At 36.8% G+C, this 19905-nt stretch overlaps 1 protein-coding gene across 1 annotated transcript in view; it reads right to left on the reverse strand.

Moving 5' to 3' along the window:
* Positions 1-10162: 10162 nt before the first annotated feature.
* LOC106090758 (uncharacterized) overlaps positions 10163-19905 on the reverse strand; it is a 49482-nt gene continuing 39739 nt past the window's right edge. The window contains exons 18-23 of the mRNA XM_059369002.1: positions 18792-18980; positions 18558-18719; positions 18195-18503; positions 14811-15615; positions 10541-10695; positions 10163-10472 (exon numbers count right to left, since the gene is read on the reverse strand). Of these exons, the coding sequence (XP_059224985.1) occupies positions 10261-10472; positions 10541-10695; positions 14811-15615; positions 18195-18503; positions 18558-18719; positions 18792-18980 (1832 nt within the window). The 3' untranslated portion in view covers positions 10163-10260. The remainder of the gene's footprint in view (positions 10473-10540; positions 10696-14810; positions 15616-18194; positions 18504-18557; positions 18720-18791; positions 18981-19905) is intronic.

Raw genomic sequence — 19905 nt, forward strand, 5'->3', positions numbered from 1 at the left:
TAAGTAGGACCGTGCTTAATCTTGGGTACCCACCATCAACCTAGATTCTGCTAAAAATGTTTGTACCAAAGGAGGCTATTATATCCCCCCTTCCATGGTGGTGCAACAATTTGCTACTACGGACCCACTGTTCAATACTCACAACATTAGTAATGGTCTTCTCGTTTCGAGAATACTACAAGTATCATTTCTAGTGTAAATGAAACGTTCATTGTACGGACGGAGTATATTACGTAGGAAGAGACTACAGCAATAACAACAAAAACATTTCTCAATCGACCATATGATTGACGACTGATGAACTAACTTTACTTTCAATTGAACAACGAGCGAATGAGTGAACGAACGAACCAACAATCGAACGTAAGGCAATGCACATTTAAAAGAAGAATTCAACATATGCAGCAGCAGCAGCAGCAACCGCAGAAATAACATCAACTTCTGCGGGCGGACGTTCGTTGATTCAATCGATCCAACGATCTCATCATACAATTTGTTGGCATTTTACACTTGAACTCAGTCAATTGGGTTTTACAGCAGCGCTACTTCGAGCTAAGGGATGGCTAGATTGAAGCATCGTCGCATCGGATTGAATTGGCACATAAGGCATGAAACAAAACAACTATAAGTCAGGCGAAACTTTAGACAACTTGCTGCAATTCTTACACGTAGCACAGTGGGATGAAAAAAAAGTGGAAAAAGTCTGCCATTTTGGAACGGATAGAGATAACCTCATGAAATTGTTTAAGGGTTTTAGCTGAGGTGTTATCCAGTTTATATTTAGGGAAATACACCAAACAAGTAAAAGCGTGCTACGTTCCGCCTGGCCGAATCTTATATACCCTCCACCATGAATCGCATTTGTCGTGTTCTTTTCCCGGCATTTCTTCTTAGGCAAAACAAGTAAAAGCGTGCTAAGTTCGGCCGCGCCGAATCTTATATGCCCTCCACCATGAATCGCATTTGTCGAGTTCTTTTCCCGGCATCTCTTCTTAGGCGAAAAAAGGATAAAAGAAAAGATTTGCTCTGCTATTAGAGCGATATCAAGATATGGTCCGGTTTGGACCACAATTAAATTATATGTTGGAGACCTGTGTAAAATGTCAGCCAATTCGAATAAGAATTGCGCCCTTTGGGGTCTCAAGAAGTAAAATAGAGAGATCGATTTATATGGGAGCTGTGCCGGGCTATAGAACGATTCAGCCATAATAAACACGTATGTTGATGGTCATGAGAGAATTCGTCGTACAAAATTTCAGGCAGATCGAATAATAATTGCAACCTCTAGAGGCTCAAGAAGTCAAGATACCAGATCGGTTAGTACGGCAGCTATATCAGGTTATGAACCGTTGTTGGATATCATACCAAAATACTTCGTGCAAAAATTCATTCAAATCGGATAAGAATTGCGCCCTCTAGAAGCTCAAGAAGTCAAGACCCAAGATCGGTTTATATGACAGCTATATCAGGTTATAAACCAATTTGAACCATACTTGGCACAGTTGTTGGATATCATATCAAAATACTTCGTGGAAAAATTCATTCAAATCGGATAAGAATTGCGCCCTCTAGAGGCTCAAGAAGTCAAGATCCCATTTCGGTTTGTATGGCAGCTATTTCAGGTTATGAACCGATTAAACCATACTTGGCACAATTGTTGAATATCATACCAAAATACTTCGTGCAAAAATTCATTCAAATCGGATAAGAATTGAGCCCTCTAGTGGCTCAAGAAGTCAAGACCCAAGATCGGTTTTTAGGGCACCTATATCAGGTTATTAACCGATTTGAAGCTAATTTAGCACAGTTTTTGAAAGTCATAGCGAAACATGTCGTGCAAAACTTCATTCCAATCGGATAAGAATTTCGCCCTCTAGAGGCTCAAGAAGTCAAGACCAAGATCGGTTTATAGGGCAGCTATATCAAAACATGGACCGATATGGCCCATGCTCTTAACTCGGACTGCGTCGACCCGAAAGGCTTCGGGTTAACCAAGATTATTTATAGTCTGCCCTTTTATTCGCCCTTACTCCGTTATGGCCCGGCAACCAAACGACGCGGATTGTACCATCCTCAGAGAAGAAGTTAGTCTTCTTCTTACACTGCAAGACTGTGCGTGACCTTGCCGTCCTGGTTGTTATTGCCCTTACGGCAATTTTCCTGTCGGTAAAGAAGTTCACACTTGACGTCCTCGCGTTAGCCCCACACCACCTCACGCATTCCGTGATCGCCCGGATCTCCGCCTGCAGGACCGTATTATGGTTAGGCAGTCTAAAACAGATCTCAGTCCTTGGGTTCTCAATATAAACCCCCAGGCCCACTTTTCTCTAGCTTTGATCCATCCGTGTAACATGATCTTCCAGATGGCAATACAAGGGTTCCGTCAATCCAAGACTGTGACGCTGCCAGCATTGCCTCGCACTCGACCTCAAGTATCGTCTCAGGTATCCGATCGGAAACCTCTTCCCTTCCTTCCAGGTTTCCCATCGTCGCATCGATTATTCCGCCATGGTATTAGGTGCTCCCATCCACAATGCATTCTCCCATCGCCTTATGTCTCGCACTTTATCTGCATGTAAATGAGTCGGACATCTAGAATAGTTTCCAGTGCCCTAGTGGGCGTGGTCCTCATCGAACTGCCTATGGCAGGACAACATGTTCCCTGAACCTGTTGTATTGTGCTTATGTTGCGCTCTTTCTCCATAGCAATCTACCAAACTACTGAGGCGTAAGTAAGTATTGGTCTAATCACGCTCCTATAGATCCAGTGGACTACCCCTGATTCAGGCTCCACTTCGATCCTACGGCCCGTCGACATAGTGTCCAACATCTGTTAGCCTTCTCAGTACGCTCTTGAATGTGTCACTTCCAATTAAGTTTCCTATCCAAGATCACTCCTAAGTATTTGACCTTGTCAGATATCGAAATAGTTTTATTGAGGAAACGTGGGGTGTCAAATTCGCCCAATTTCGTCTTCCTCATAAATAGGCATATTTCAGTCTTCTCTGGGTTAACATTGAGGCCCTTGGGTCTAGCCCCGTCACATGCCACATGCAAGACCCTTTCGGCCCTTCAGCATAGCTCGTTCGTACCCCTTAGAAGTATTATACGCAGACGTGTTCAGTCAGTATCTGTAAAAAGTCATTTATGGTGGCCATCCGTAGGAGTGGCGATAAAATGCCCCCCTGTGGCGTGCCTTGTGCCACTTTCTCCCTTATATTTATGCCATGGGACACACAATCTATCCACCTGTTCCTTAGCATATAGTTTATCCAGTCTCTAAGGACCGGGTCTACCCGGGACTGGTCTAAGTATTGGATCAGTGTGTCTGCACATTGCTAAAAGCCCCCTCAATGCATACCGTCAATGCATACCGTCAGGGTGTATGTTTTGCCATCGAAAAATTCTTCTATTTTATGCACAACGATGGCGCACATAGATGGCGTTAGTCATTCAATAAAATATATTGCAAACATATGCTTCCAGCATTCATCATTCGAAGACAGTTTAAAGAGGACCACGTGGGCGGTGACGACTAATACCATAAAAGACGATCAACTCCCCATGTTCCCAATACATTATATAAATACATAATTCAAATTTTGTTTCTTATATGAAAACACGGTGCACGGTGTCGATTATGATGCTCCTGCCATTGTGCCGTTTTGGCGGCGGTGTTGTAGATGCGCTGTTGTTGTCGATACTCTTGTGGTTATTGCTGGTGTAATTGTTAATGCAATTGTTGTTTGTAATTGCTTTTGATGTTGTTGTTAATATTGTTATTGCTAATATTTCAGCATTTAAGTGGCATGTATTAATGGCTGCCTTTTCAATGCGCTGTGCTTAATAAAGAGAATAATGCATTCGATTTATAAGAATATTTATTTTTTGTTTCTTAACAATAAATTATTTGTAAAGTAATGTGGTCTTGCTTTAGCTTTTCCTGTTGCCGCTCGAGTCAAGTAACAACACTGTGCACAGTATTCGGCTTTGTTGAAAATTCAATAGATAAGTATCGAACTATGAATGCGGCGAGTGTTATTATTCTTGGATATGAAAATTCAGAATTTGCCATAAATGTTCGATGAAAATATTTTATTCAAATTACAAAATTTGATTGAAATTAAATTTTTTGATTTTAATTGAAATCTTCGAACAAATTGAAATTTTCGATAAAAATTTAAATTTGTAATGGAAATATAATTTTAGATAAAAATTTAAATTTTGGATAGAAAGTAGATTTTTCGATAAAAACCGAAATTTTTTATGAAAATTGGAGTTTTCAATGATCAGGAATGGGAAGAAGTCTACCAGAACTTACTCTATCAAATTATATCAAAATCGTGCAATAAATGGATTATGACCTTAATACCCATATCGGGAGATTGGGCGGTCGGTCAATAGGGCAGGTGTATACAAATATGGTCCGATCTGGACCATCATTTGCAGGTAAAGGTAGGGGTCTACCAGAACTCCTTGTGCCAAATTTCATCGAAATCTGATTTATTGCCTTAAGACTTAAAGTCTGGAGATTGGTCTATATGGCGGCTATATATAACTTAATTCCGATTTTTAGATATAAGAAGGTCAGTTTTATATACAAAGAATTAAAAATTATAAAAAAAATTACGATATGTTTTCGGTTACCATGCTATCTGAAATGTTATAAATATACAAAAAAGGTATTTATTGGGCAAATACCCACGCATTGGGAATTTACCCGGCTGAATGCCGTCTCTATACATTTATTCAACTGCGGCAGACTATTAGGGTTTTGATAAAAAAACACTGGATTATATAAGAGTTTCTGTAATCTCGATGGATTTGAAATTTCAATTCTTTTTTTTGTAATTTCCTACATTCTCTGACCGCACTTGAACGAAACTGATAACACTATTCATCAATAGTGCGTTTCATTCCCAATAGGAATGATGAAATCGTGAGTTTTCATCAATTTTTTAAATTTTGATGAAATGTTAAATTTTCGATGAAAATCCAAATATTCGATTAAAATACAAATTTTCGATGAAAATTAAAATTTTCGATTACAATTTAAATTTTAGATGAAAATTAAAATTTCCGATTACAGTTCAAATTTTCAATAAAAATTTAAATTTTCGATGAAAGGAGTCTACCAGAACTCACTGTACTTAATTATATCGAAATCGTGCAATAAATGCATTATGGCCTTAATATCCCAAACCGGGAGATCGAGCGGTCGTACAATGGGGCAGATATGAAAATTAAAAATTTCAATAAAAATTAAAATTTTCGATAAAAATTAAAATTTTCGATAAAAACTAAAATTTTCGATGAAAATTCAAAATTTCGATATAAATTAAAATTTTCGATATAAATTCAAATTTTTGATAAAAAAAATTCAAATTTTCGATGAAAATTCAATTTTCGATGAAAATTACAATGAAAATTACAATTTTCGACGAAAATTACAATTTTCGATGAAAATTACAATTTTCGATGAAAATTACAATTTTCGATGAAAATTACAATTTTCGATGAAAATTACAATTTTCGATGAAAATTACAATTTTCGATGAAAATTACAATTTTCGATGAAAATTACAATTTTCGATGAAAATTACAATTTTCGATGAAAATTACAATTTTCGATGAAAATTACAATTTTTGATGAAAATTAAAATTTTCGATGCAAATTCAAATTTTCGATAAAAATTAATTTTCGATGAAAATTCAAATTTTCGATGAAAATTCAAATTTTCGATTAAAATGAATTTTCGATGGAAATTCAAATTTTCGATGAAAATTCAAATTTTCGATGAAAATTCAAATTTTCGATGAAAATTCAAATTTTCGATGAAAATTCAAATTTTCGATGAAAATTCAAATTTTCGTTGAAAATTCAAATTTTCGTTGAAAATTCAAATTTTCGTTGAAAATTCAAATTTTCGATGAAATTTCGATAAGAATTCAAATTTTCGATAAGAATTCAAATTTTCGATGAAATTTCAAATTTTCGATGAAATTTCAAATTTTCGATGAAAATTCAAATTTTTGATGAAATTCAAATTTTCGATGAAAATTCAAATTTTCGATGAAAATTCAAATTTTCGATGAAAATTCAAATTTTCGATGAAAATTCAAATTTTCGATGAGAATTCAAATTTTTGATGAAAATTAAAATTTTCGATGAAAATTACAACTTTCGATGAAAATTACAATTTTCAATGAAAATTACAATTTTCAATGAAAATTACAATTTTCAATGAAAATTACAATTTTCAATGAAAATTACAATTTTCAATGAAAATTACAATTTTCAATGAAAATTACAATTTTCGATAAAAATTAATATTTGCGATGGAAATTACAATTTTCGATGAAAATTCAAATTCGATGAAAATAAAAAATTTCGTGAAAACTAAAATTTTTGATGAAAATTCAAAATTGCGATAAAAATTCAAATTTTTAATGAGAATTATAGTTTTCGATAAAATTTCAAATTTTCGATGAAAATTCAAATTTCCTATGAAAATTCAAAATTTCCCATGAAAATTCAAATTTTCCTATGAAAATTCAAATTTTCCTATGAAAATTAAAATTTTCCTATGAAAATTAAAATTTTCCTAGAAAATTAAAATTTTCCTATGAAAATTCAAATTGTCGGTGAAAATTCAAATTTTCGATGAAAATTCAAATTTTCGATGAAAATTCAAATTTTCGATGAAAATTCAAATTTCGATAAGAATTCAGATTTTCGATGAAATTTCAAATTTTCGATGAAATTTCAAATTTTCGATGAAAATTCAAATTTTGATGAAATTCAAATTTTCGATGAAAATTCAAATTTTCGATAAAAATTCAAATTTTCGATGAGAATTCAAATTTTTGATGAAAATTCAAATTTTCGATGAAAATTACAACTTTCGATGAAAATTACAACGAAATGCCAAGCTGACCAACTTTAAGGCCTGCCAAGAGCCGCCCGACAACCTATTGTCTCCCACTGTGCATCGGTCGGAAGCACAGCAACTTTCGAACAAGTAAGTTTACAGCTTAAAATATCAACAAGTACTTCTTGAAATAGATCGGTTGGGTTTGTCATTTGGTCGAAACGGCTCATGTCCCTACCGACCGAGAGTAATTAATATTTGATTTGACTTCAATTTCGCACGATGCTTTCCATTATGACCTCTAACAGTCATAGCAAGAAGGCCCAAATCGGTCCACAACCTCATATAGTTCCGATATTAGCTGATCTCCCGATTTTAGTTCTTGTGCCTCTAGAGAGGGGCAGTTCTTATTTTCATACCCTTCACCATAGGATGGTGGGTATACTAATTTCGTCATTCCGTTTGTAAATGCAAATTTTGCCCATGAACATTCCACTAAGAAACAGGGGCAAACTTCTCACATATCAATGAGTGCAGTCCGATTCAAGCTTAAGCTCAATGATAAGGGGACTCCTATTTATAGCCGAGTCCCAACGGCGTGCCGCAGTGCAACATCTCTTTGAAGAGAAGTTTAACATGGCATAGTACCTCACAAATGTTGCCATCGCTAGGAGGGAGAAACCACCGCTGAAAAATTTTTCTGATGGTCTTGCCAGGATTCGAACCCAGGCGTTCAGCGTCATAGGCGGACATGCTAACCTCTGCGCTACGGTAGCCTCCGTTTGTAACACCTCGAGATATGCGTCCAAGACCCCATTAAATGTATATATATTCTTGATCGTCATGACATTTAAGTCGATCCAGCCATGTCCGTCCGTCTGTCCGAAAACACGCTAACTTTCGAAGGAGAAAAAAAAGCTTGGCGCTTGAAATTTTGCACAAATACTTCTTATTAGTGTAGGTCGGTTGGGATTGTAAATGGGCCAAATCTGTCTATGTTTTAATATAGCTGCATTTAAACCGATCTTGGGTCTTGACTTATTGACCCACTATAGGGCGCAATTCTTATCCGATTGGAATGAAATTTTGCACGACGTGTTTTGTTATGATATCCAACAACTGTGCCAAGTATGGTTCAAATTTGTCAATAACCTGATATAGCTGCCATGTAAATCGATCTTGGGTCTTAACTTCTTGAGCCTCTAGAGGGCGCAATTCTTATCCGATTGGAATGAAATTTTACACGACGTATTTTGCTATGACTTCCAAAAACTGTGCTAAGTTAGGTTAAAATCGGTCCATAACCTGATATAGCTGCCATATAAACCGATCTTGAGTCTTCATGAGACTTCATGACTAGAGAACGCAATTCTTATCCGATTTGAATGAAATTTTGAACGAAGTATCCTCTTGTGATATCCAATAACTATGCCAAGTATGGTTCAAATCGGTCCATAAACTGATAACGCGGTCGTATAAACCGATCTGGGAACTTGACTTCTTGAGCTTCTAGAGGGCGCAATTCCTAGCCGATTTGAATGAAATTTTGCACGAAGTATTTTGTTATGATATCCAACATTTGTGCCAAATATGATTCAAATTGGTTTATAACCTGATATAGCTGTCATATAAACCGATCTTGGGTTTTCACTTCTTGAGCCTCTAGAGGGCGCATTTCTTATCCGATTTGGTCCAAATTTTACATGAAGTGTTTTATTTTTACTTCCAATAACTGTGTTGAGTATGGTCTAAATCAGTCCATATACTGATATAGCCGCCATATAAGCCGTTCTTCCGATTAGACTTCTTGGGCTTCTAGAGGGCACAATTCTTATCCAATATAGTTGCCATATTAACCGATCTCCCAGTTTGACTTTTTGAGCCTCTGGAGGGCGCAATTTTTACTCAATTTGCGTGAATTTTTGGAGGGGCTGCTTTTCTATGACTGGTGTTTTTCTATTCGAAATAGCCATTTAAAGAACTTGACAAATGCGATCCATGATGGAGGGTATAAAAGATTCGATATGGCCGAACTTTTACTTGTTTGCACATAGATGTATGCTCCAACCTCCATCTTCTACACCACGTTTGGCCTGAATTGGACCAAACCTGAGTAGGTCCCATAACTAGCGATCTCATGATTTTAACTTTTTTGGCACTTACAGGAAGCAATTCTTATCCTTGAATATTAAATACATGGAATTGTTTTTACCTTCCACTATCTTTAGGTACAGAGAAACCATGCAAAGAACTATACAAATGTGAGCCATGTGGGGAGCTTAACATGCTTTTACTCATTATTTTTGTTGTTCATCAATCATAATTTTTTGAGATTTCGTTAAACAATTCAATTGGAATTCAATGTCTTTCTAATTTTATTATAATACGACATTTATCAAAAATTCTTAAATATTCACTAATAATAAAACCTTGCGGATGTGTTGCTTATTCACTTTTCCATTTGATTCCCCTTATTCCCTTGTTGAAGTATTTATTTATTTTTTTTTTTTTTTAATTGCAATTTACTCATGTTCTTATCTATATGAAAAAATTTTGTTTATGTTCCCTTTCCTCTTTGTTAATAGCTTTTGTTGGTTCAACATTGATAAGATAAGAGAAGAGAGTTGCTTGAAAATTGTTTCCAACCATACGGCTCTCATAGAATTCCAAAATGTAGGCAGATAATTATTTCAAAAATTTAATTCTTTCACTTTTACACCTATCAAATATTCCGACACACCCTAATGTGCACATATGTACTTGTAATGCGAGAGTACTTAAATTTACTCATACTTTATAGTCTGATAAAAATTAAACAGTTTGTTCTGTCGTAATCGAGTTCTAAGTACTCACCTGTGGTAGCCTAAAGGGGTTTCGATATCAACCACCGGCTTATATGGGGTCTACCTTATTGATTGCAGCAACCTAAATATATTTGAAATTGTGTATATTAAATTCGTTTCCTATCTCTGACCACAGTTCTTACGAAACTGATAGCATTATCCATGAATAGCGCTCGATTCATTCCCTATTTAAAAGGTGTTGCAATACAAATAATTCCTGATATGTATGCCATTTCATATCAGGCTCTTTGTAAGTGCGTACAAAACAGATGGGAGCGTAATTGTTCAACTGAATCACCTCAGCCAAATTATGAATTTCGAGTTAATTTGCTAATTTCTAGTAAGAATATGTCGATACTTCACAATGGCATTTCTCTCCAGGACTAATATCACCATTTGGCATGGCTTTTTGAGCATTGCATTCGCTTAATAATATCAACACTTGAATAAAAACAGAAACCAAACTTTATTTGGTCATACACATTTACATTAAATTCACTTTCCATTACATATGTACACAACATCCAATTTTCATTAAACTAATCTCACTTCTCACAATCTCCTATGGTGACATTCTCAACTAGAGAGCTGAACTTGACACGATTTGTATGTTGATTATCCGCCCCTTCACGGGAACCTTCCTTTGTAGTACGCTGGCCGTTCCCACAATTTTGTCCATTGTCATTGCTGTATGTATCCCTTGAACCACAATTGAAGGGCAACTCGCCATTGAAGTAAAAACGCCATATTATAAAAGCTACAATAAAAGGCAAACAATCATCTCGAATTAGTATTGATATTGGAACATAAAAGAACTATACTTACCAATTGAGGTGGCACTGACAATTGACAATATAACAACGGCAACTATGTAACCGGTAGTGGAAGGAGCATTTCCAGCAAGTCCTGCATGTAAAGCGGCCTCCTCATACGATTCGATGTTGATAATGCTAGGAACTGGGCGTATATCAAGTAATTTTCTGAAGGGTAAAAAAGGATCAAGAATAAAATCGTAGTTTGGACGGGCCGAACTACCCACCACCTCGGGTATATAAGTATAATTTATGCCCCCATATAGGTCTTTTTGGTAGCTATATCCAAATATAGACCGATCTGAACCATATGCGACTTAAAACAACTCAGTGTGCCAAATTGCAGCAAAATTGGATAATAAATGTGGCTTATATGGGTCCAAGATCTTAAATCGAGAGATCAGTCTATATGGTAGCTAAAGGGTGATTTTTTTGAGGTTAGGATTTTCATGCATTAGTATTTGACAGATCACGTGGGATTTCAGACATGGTGTCAAAGAGAAAGATGCTCAGTATGCTTTGACATTTCATCATGAATAGACTTACTAACGAGCAACGCTTGCAAATCATTTTCAGTGAATGGGCCCTAGAAAAGTTGGCAGAAAATCCGCTTTTTTATCGACAAATTTTGTTCAGCAATGAGGCTCATTTCTGGTTGAATGGCTACGTAAATAAGCAAAATTGCCGCATTTGGAGTGAAGAGCAACCAGAAGCCGTTCAAGAACTGCCCATGCATCCCGAAAAATGCACTGTTTGGTGTGGTTTGTACGCTGGTGGAATCATTGGACCGTATTTTTTCAAAGATGCTGTTGGACGTAACGTTACGGTGAATGAACACATTTCGAACCGAACACTGATTTTGGTTATAAAATTCAATGATTTGCAAGCGTTGCTCGTTAGTAAGTCTATTCATGATGAAATGTCAAAGCATACTGAGCATCTTTCTCTTTGACACCATGTCTGAAATCCCACGTGATCTGTCAAATACTAATGCATGAAAATCCTAACCTCAAAAAAATCACCCTTTATATTCAAATTTAGACCGATTTGGGCCAAATTGGAAAAGGATGTCGAAGGCCACAACACAACTCGCTGTTCCGAATTTTGCCGACATCCGACAATAAATTCGTCTTCTATGGGTCCAAAACAATAAATCGAGAGATCGATCTACAATATATGGCAGCTATATCCCAATCTATACCGTTCTGAGCCCAATTGCAGAAGATGTCAAGGAGCCTAAAACAACTCACTGTCCCAAATTTCGGACAAATCGGACAATAAATGCGCCTTTTATGCGTCAAAAACAATAATTCGAGAGATCGGTCCATATGGCAGCCATATCCAAATCTGAACTGATCTGGGCCAAATTGCAGAAATACATCAAGGGGCCTAAGATAACTCACTGTACCAAATTTCGCCGAAATCGGACAATAAATGCGGCTGTTATGATCTCAAAACCTTACAATATGGCAGCTTTACCCAAATCTAAACCGATCTCGGCCATATTGAAGAGGCATACCTTGGGGCCTAACACAACTCACTGTGCCAAAATCGGATAATAAATGTGGCTTTTATGGGTCCAAAACCTTAAATCGAGTGATCTGTCTATATGGCAGCTAAACCCAAATCTGTACCGATCTAGGCCAAATTGAAAAATAATAAAGGGCCTAACACAACTCACTGTCGCAAATTTCAGCGAAATCGCACAATAAATGCGCCTTTTATGGGCCCAAAACCTTAAATCGAGTGATCGGTCTATATGGCAGCTATATCCAAATTTAAACTGATCTGGTCCAAATTGTAGAAACTCATAGTCCCAAATTTCAATGTAATCGGAAAATGAATGCGAATTTTATGTGCCGAAGACCTTAAATCGAGAGTTCGGTGTATATGACAGCTATATCCAAATATGGAACGATCTGGGACAATTTGCAGAAAGATGTCGAAGAGATAACTACAACTCACTGTCCCAAATTTCAGCGAAATCGGATAATAAATACGCCTTTTATGGAGCCAAGGCCTTTAATCGAGAGATGGGTCTGCATGGAGGCTATATCCAAGTCCGGACAGATCTGGGCCATCTTCAAGAAGGATATCGAGGGACCTAACACAACTCGCTGTCTCAAATTCAGCAGAATCGGGTAATAAATGTGGCTTTTATGGGTCCAAGGCCTTAAATCGAGAGATCGGACTATATGCCAGCTACATATATCCAAATCTGGACCGATCTAGGCCAAATTGAAGAAGGATGACGAAGGACCTAACACATCTCACTGTCACAAATTTCAGTAAAATCGGACAATGAAGACGCTTTTAGTGGGCCTAATACCTTAAATCGAGAGATCGGGCTATGTCGCAGCAATATCCAAATTTAGACCTATCTAGGCCAAACTGAAGAAAGAAGTCGAGTCTCAGGTTTCAGCAATATCGGATAATAAATGTGGCTTTTTTGAGCCTAAGACCTGAAATCGGCATTTTCAACAGATAGACTGACGGCCGGAAGGACGGACATGGTCTTAGATTTTATGATGATCCATAATACGAGTATATATACTTTAGAGGGTCGGAAATGGATATTTTGATGTGTCGCAAATGGAATGACAAACTGAATATACCCCTATCCTTCGGTGGTGGGTATTAAAAAAGTAGTTAACAAGTAAAAGCGTGCTAAGTTCGGCCAGGCCGAATCTTATATACCCTCCACAATTGGTTCACATTCGTCGACTTTTTTCCCAGTTTCTCTTTTGAAGCAAACAAAGGATAAAAGAAAAGAATTGCTTTGCTATTTGGAGATTAATAAAGTTATGGTCTGATTCGGACCATAATTGAATTGAATTTTGGAAACCATAGTAGAAGTAATTGTGTAAAATTTCAGCCAATTCGAATGAGAGTTGCGCCCTTCTAGGGGCTCAAGAAGTAAAATAGGGAGATCGGTTTATTGGGTAGCTGTATCAGGCTATCGACCGATTCAGACCGTAAGTTAGAAGATCATGAGAGAAACCGATATACAAAATTTCATCCAAATCGCATAGTAATTACGCCCTCTAGTGGCTTAAGAAGTCAAGGTCCCAGGTCGGTTTATGTGGCAGCTATATCAGATTATTGACCGATTCAGACCATATTTCACACACTTTTAACGAAACACCACATGCAAAATTTCGGCCAAATCGGTTAAGAATAAGATCCGAGATCGGTTTATGTGACAGCTATATCAGGTTATGGACCGATTCAGACTATATTTGACATAATTGTTGGAAATTATAACAGAACACTTCATGCAAAATTTCAGCCAAAACGGTTAAGAATTGCGCCCTCTAGCGGCTCAAGAAGTCAAGATCGGTTTATGTGGCAGCTATATCAGGTTATGGACCGATTCAGACTATATTTAACATAATTGTTGGAAGTTATAACAGAACACCTCATGCAAAATTTCAGCCAAATTGGAAAGTAAATGCGCCCTCTACCGGCTCAAGAAGTCAAGATCCAAGATCGGTTTATGCGGCAGCTATATCAAGTTATGAACCAATTCAGACGATATTTGACATAATTTTTGGAAGTAATAACAGAACACCTCATACAATTTCAACCAAATTGGAAAATAATTGCGCCCTCTAGCGGCTCAAGAAGTCAAGATCCATGATCGGTTTATATATCGGCTTTTTCAGACTATGGACCGATCTGAACCATACTTGGCACAGTTATTGGAAATCATATCAAAAATCCTTGTGCAAAATTTCAGGCATATCGAATAAGAATTGCGTCCTCTAGTGGCTCAAGAAGTAAAGATCTATGATCGGTTTATATGGCAGCTATATCAAAATATGGACCGATATGGCCCATTTACAATCCCATCTGGCCTACGCTAATAAGAAGTATTTGTGCAAAATTTCAAGCCGCTGACTTGAAAGTTCGAAAGTAAGATTGCTTTCGACAGACAGACGGACGGACAGAAGGACGGGCAGACGAACGGACATGGCTAGTTCGACTTAAAATGTCACTACGATCAAGAATATATTTACTTTATGGGTCTTAGACGAATATTTCGAGGAATTACAAACGGAATAACGAAATTAGTATACCCCCATCCTATGGTGGAGGGTATAAAAAGAGAATTTAATTTTGACCTTCAATACGAGACATGGATTCTAAAAATCAAAATACTCTTCGGTCGACTGAATACATCAACGTACGACTATTTATAGTATGACAATACAATACGGCCATGAGATATTGTAAATCTATATACAAAAATGAGTTGTGGAACAATTAGAAAAAATACTTACTTTTGCAACTCCTTGCATTCAACCAATTGTTGATCTCTAAAAGCATAAATCCAAGCTTTACAAACCAATTGCGCCTGGTCACTCCTTGAACTTCTCGTCTGAACTTGGGGTACATAGGACATCTTAATAACTTTGACCGCATAACCAGTAGTCTCTCTAAGTTCCTGAGTTATTTCCTCCAAAGACTTGGAAGAATTTTCCTTGAGTGTTATCAGGCTATAGAAATCGGGAGCTAAACCCTTTACAATTATCACTGTACCAGATATCAAACCTTCGCCATTACGATCCGTAGCCAATACAATCAATTCAGTTTGCTGTTGGGCCTGCAGCACCATACCCTTGGGATAGATTTTACCCGTTTCAGGTTCTATATCAAAGTATGCATTATTTCGCATGCTATATCTTATCTTGGCATTTATACCCAAATCTAGGTCTTTAGTTTCGACTTGCATGAGGTATTCAGGATATATGTCAACATTTGCTTTGCCAGCAGGATAGCCAAAATAGTCCAGGGTATATTTAAGTTTGAACTGAGGGGCATTATCGTTAATGTCATCGATAATCAAATGTAACCACATGGTATCGGGTGAATAAATGATATCTTGCATGTAAACACGATCAATAAAATCCAGGGAACGGGAGGACCTTGGGGCAGAGTTTGTCTTCAGAGACATTTGTTCATTGCCACATAATAGCTTGAGCTTTATGAGAATTTGAGCTTCTTCCATTGACTCAAATATGGCATCTTCTCTATCAATAGGCATAATATCCAGTTTCAAAGAGGTTTCATTGAGGTAGGCATATTCTGAAAGAAAAAGTATAGAATGAAGAAGTTATTGAAAAAAAAAACCCGCTAGGGGTAAACTCGCAAGGAGATAAGTAAAAAGTACAGTAAGTAAGTAAGTATCAGTAAGGGAAAAATTACTATAAAGGCTTGCTACTCTGTATATAGAAGATGAGGATATATATTCATCTACTTTAACGATTCTTGGTAGGCGTTTAGTGTGCAAGCATCGGTTACACGTAGAAATGTGCGAATCAAGAATAAATGTATCTGTTGTGGAACAAACTCCATCTCGTGCTAAAAAGCGCTAAAAGTTTAGTACTATATGAAGAAAACAACCTCCCAGTAGATATGCTCTGCACCTTGGTCAGATGGTGCAAGATCAAGGTAAGCATGGCACGCATACGAACGTTACGAGAGTGTTATGTTTCTTTGATTTCCTATTGTAAGTAGCAGATCACATAACAATTTATGGATATAATGCTTCTAACGAACTCAGTTAAAGTCTCAAACTGGATGTTCTCCCTAGAGTTCCTTTTCAAACCAATAAAAAATAAATTTCCCGAAGGAGCACGAATTGGGAAAGAGGAGGCCAGAAATCCGGGATAGGTCAACTGGAAGATGTTCAGAGTCCCATGCAGAAGCTTGGCCTTCAAGTTCTGCAACTAACTTCTGTAAAGAAACTTGTTACGGAGTGCTTGTACGAAGTCTTTCGGCAGGCATGTCCAGAACGGATACCACAGCGTAAGACCCACCAATTATGGTTGACATCGGAACTAAAGGTATTCTGTGATAAGGGGACTTTTTTTATGCTGAGTCCGACACCACTGGGTAGAAAAGTTTTAACATGCCAGGATAGAGACACCGTAGTGCAGAGATTAGCGTATCCACCTATGTCGCTGAACGCCTGGGTTCGAATCCTGGCGAGACCATCAGAAGAAATTTTCAGTAGTGGTTTTCCTCTCCTAATGCTGGCAACAATTGTGAGGTACTATGCCATCTAAAACTTCTCTCCAAAGAGGTGTCGCTCTGCGGCACTCCATTCGGACTCGGCTATGAAAAGGAGGTCCCTTATCATTGAGCTTAAAACTTAAATCGGACTGCACTCATTGATATGTGAGAAGTTTGCCCCTGTTCCTTAATGGAATGTTCATGGGCAAAATTTGCATTTGGATAGAGACACCACTTGGTAAACAAGTTTTAACATCGCAGGATTCCTCACAAATGTAGCCAGCATTAGTAAGGCGAAATTTTCATGTTGTTCACTCCGGGATTTGAACCCAGAGCTTTGGCGTTAGGGGGGGGCATGCTAACCTCTGCACCACGGTGGCCTCCAAGACTGAAGGTATTCAGTAAGGAACAAAAAAGTCCTTTTAATAAAACGAAGAGAAAAAAAACACTGCAGAGAGCTGAAACGAATATCGTGAAGCCCTGGATGGGTTCACAAAGGAGACTAGGATAGCGAAGAGAAGTTCCAGGGTATCATTTTATGGAGAATTGGAAAGCAACAGTGAAGCATGGGGATGTGCAAAATGCTTTTTAAGGATCCTAGCACAACAAGATCCGTGAGGAGGAAGGAATGGACCTACACCGAGAGCAAGCAGGTGATGACAGAACTTCGGGATGGAGACAGATTTTCCACACAGCTATGAGGTTGGCAAAGAAAATATTCAAATACCCTTGATGACATTGTCGACGAGGAGAAAACAACTTGTGGACACTTGTCAGCTATTTAAATCGGTAAGACCGGGACCATTGGAAATCCTGTAGAAAGTTCGGCAATGGCTGGAATGGATTTTGAGGGTAAGCCTGATATGGTCCTACATGCCGAGGCCATTGAATGTGGTGGGGATGTCTTTATCCCAAATGCGGGAAAAATTAAACAGTGCCCGACAAAGGATTATAGGTCCTGATGGACCTGAAGATGCGTGAGGAACTTAAGCACAGAAAATCGAAAAAATTTCTAATAAAAAATATGCCGTATGAAAACGGGTAGAGATATCTCTTTGAAATTTGGAATGGTAAGAGCTAAGAAATATGTAAAACGAATAAAGATATCTTAGTAGTTGTTATTGAATTAAAAAACTAAAGATAAAGTGTGCCTAAATTTTTTACAAATATCGCCAAAATTCCCCTTTCGATCGGAATTTTTTAGTAAATATAATGTGGCGACTACAAATATTTTCAGATGTAAAAAATTTTTTTGTATGGCTTTAAGGGACAAAAGTTGACAGCATATTACCGGATTTGAATGTAGTTTGAAATATTCGATACCAATGCAATTTGGAACAGTGTGTTGAATTAGCAAAGAGTGTCAGGTTTATTACGCATAAGTACAACTTTTGTTATGGACCCCGCTATATGCATCGACCTCTCGATTTTACTATTGGAGGTCGGAGATAATTTCCAAGGCCCATAATTTGCGATTTTCCGAAATACCATGTTGAGAGCTCTCCCTTATTGAGGGTATTAAGAGCGTATTTTGCAACCTAGGACGATGAAACAAGGATGGGTTGGAAGTTGTACTACAGAAACATCAAATTTGTTCCGTAATGTAAAGGTTCCCTTTATGATGTGAAATAAAATCAAATAGTTCATACCTTTATCCTTGGGCCACATTTCCTCTATGCGAAATGAACAATTTTCGTTAAACTTCATATTCCAGAAACCATGATGTGGTACTTCCTCCGCTATATGACGCACGACCAAAGTCTTCTCCACCGCAACACCTTCAAATAGCTTGCACTCTTCCTTTTGGCTAACCTTTAGAACAGCTTGAATATGAGCTGTTTCATGGGTATCCATATTTTCAGCGGTCACATTAAAATTGTAAGTTCCTTCTTCAATGCTGCCATACAACATTAATTCTCCAGAAAAAGGTTCAATCGAAAGCCTTTGAGCTAAAATATCTGAAATGGAATGCTTTGAAATAGGGTTCTCGAAATAATAACTGAATAACTTACCATTGTCTACTTCCAGTATGTAGTGAAATATTGAAGCAATTTCTTGGCTATAGGCTCTAACAACACCCAAAGAGCCAGTAGTGTTGGTAAATGTGGTAAACACATAGTTCGAATTGGGGAATGCGGGAGAATTTGGAGTAGGTTTACTGGTGGCGTGACATTCTAGAAAAGAATTATTTTTTGCATAATAAAACAATAAACAATAAATTCTGGATCATCCTTTCAACTGCTAACCTTTTTGGGGTAATTTCACAAAAATCATTAGGGTATCCATAATATTCAATGATCCTTTCAATTTTGCCAGAACTTGCAATATTAAAATTTTATTTGACTCGATGGTAGCATTTGGTAGATCATTCTTCAGTATTACATTGAGTGAAGATAGATTGACATTCATAATCAATTCAAACTTTGTAGATTCATCTAGGATTAGAAAAGGAATGGAAGAGTATGAAAATGGAAATGAAGAAAAAAACAAGGAAACATAATTATTGCGAAACCCTAAAATATAGTATTACTACTTTGAGCAACATAGCCTCCAATAAGAAATATATAGTATATTGTGTGAGTAATTACATTGAAGACATCTCTTTACCATACCACTAAAGGTAAGACATATTGAGATTTCATAATCGGACCATAAGATTTTCTATGTATATACAATGGTTAAGACCACACAGAAAAAAATATGAAAAAAAAATTTTAATTACCAATTTTATTGAAAAATCAATCATATATTTAATTGCATCCGGCTTTTTTTCAATTACGATCATAATTGAAATTTAGGCAAATTTCAATTAAAAAATCAATCGATTCAATCATTTTTGTAATTGAATCAATTTTTTTTCAATTACGATCGTGATTGAAATTTTCAATTAAAACATTAAGTGCTTCAATTAATTTTTAATTGAATATATTTTTTTTTTTTCAACCACAGTCGTGATTGAAATTTTTGTCATTATCAATTAAAAATTAATTGGTTTAATTAAGACTTTTAATTGAATCTGAAAATGTTTTCAATCACGATTGTGATTAAAAATTTTGTTATTTAATTAAAAAATTAATTAATTTAATCGAATTAATTTTTTAATTGAATCTTAACAAATTTTCAAATTAAGTGCTTAAGTAAATTCATTTAAAGGCTATTTTGTCCTCTACAATATAAAGGGAAGGGGATTTCCAAGACCCATACGTCTCACATTTCGACAAATCCATAGCAATACCATGGCAGCCGGTTCTTAGTGCTGAATTCACCCGTTGTAGTCCTCCATCGGCCAAGCGATGCCTCCTCAGCGCTCAACACACCGTTACGACAAAAACAACAAGTCTATTGGGTACCCCTTTTCGA

The sequence above is a fragment of the Stomoxys calcitrans genome, chromosome 1 (assembly GCF_963082655.1).
Source record: "Stomoxys calcitrans chromosome 1, idStoCalc2.1, whole genome shotgun sequence".
Lineage (NCBI taxonomy): Eukaryota > Metazoa > Arthropoda > Insecta > Diptera > Muscidae > Stomoxys > Stomoxys calcitrans.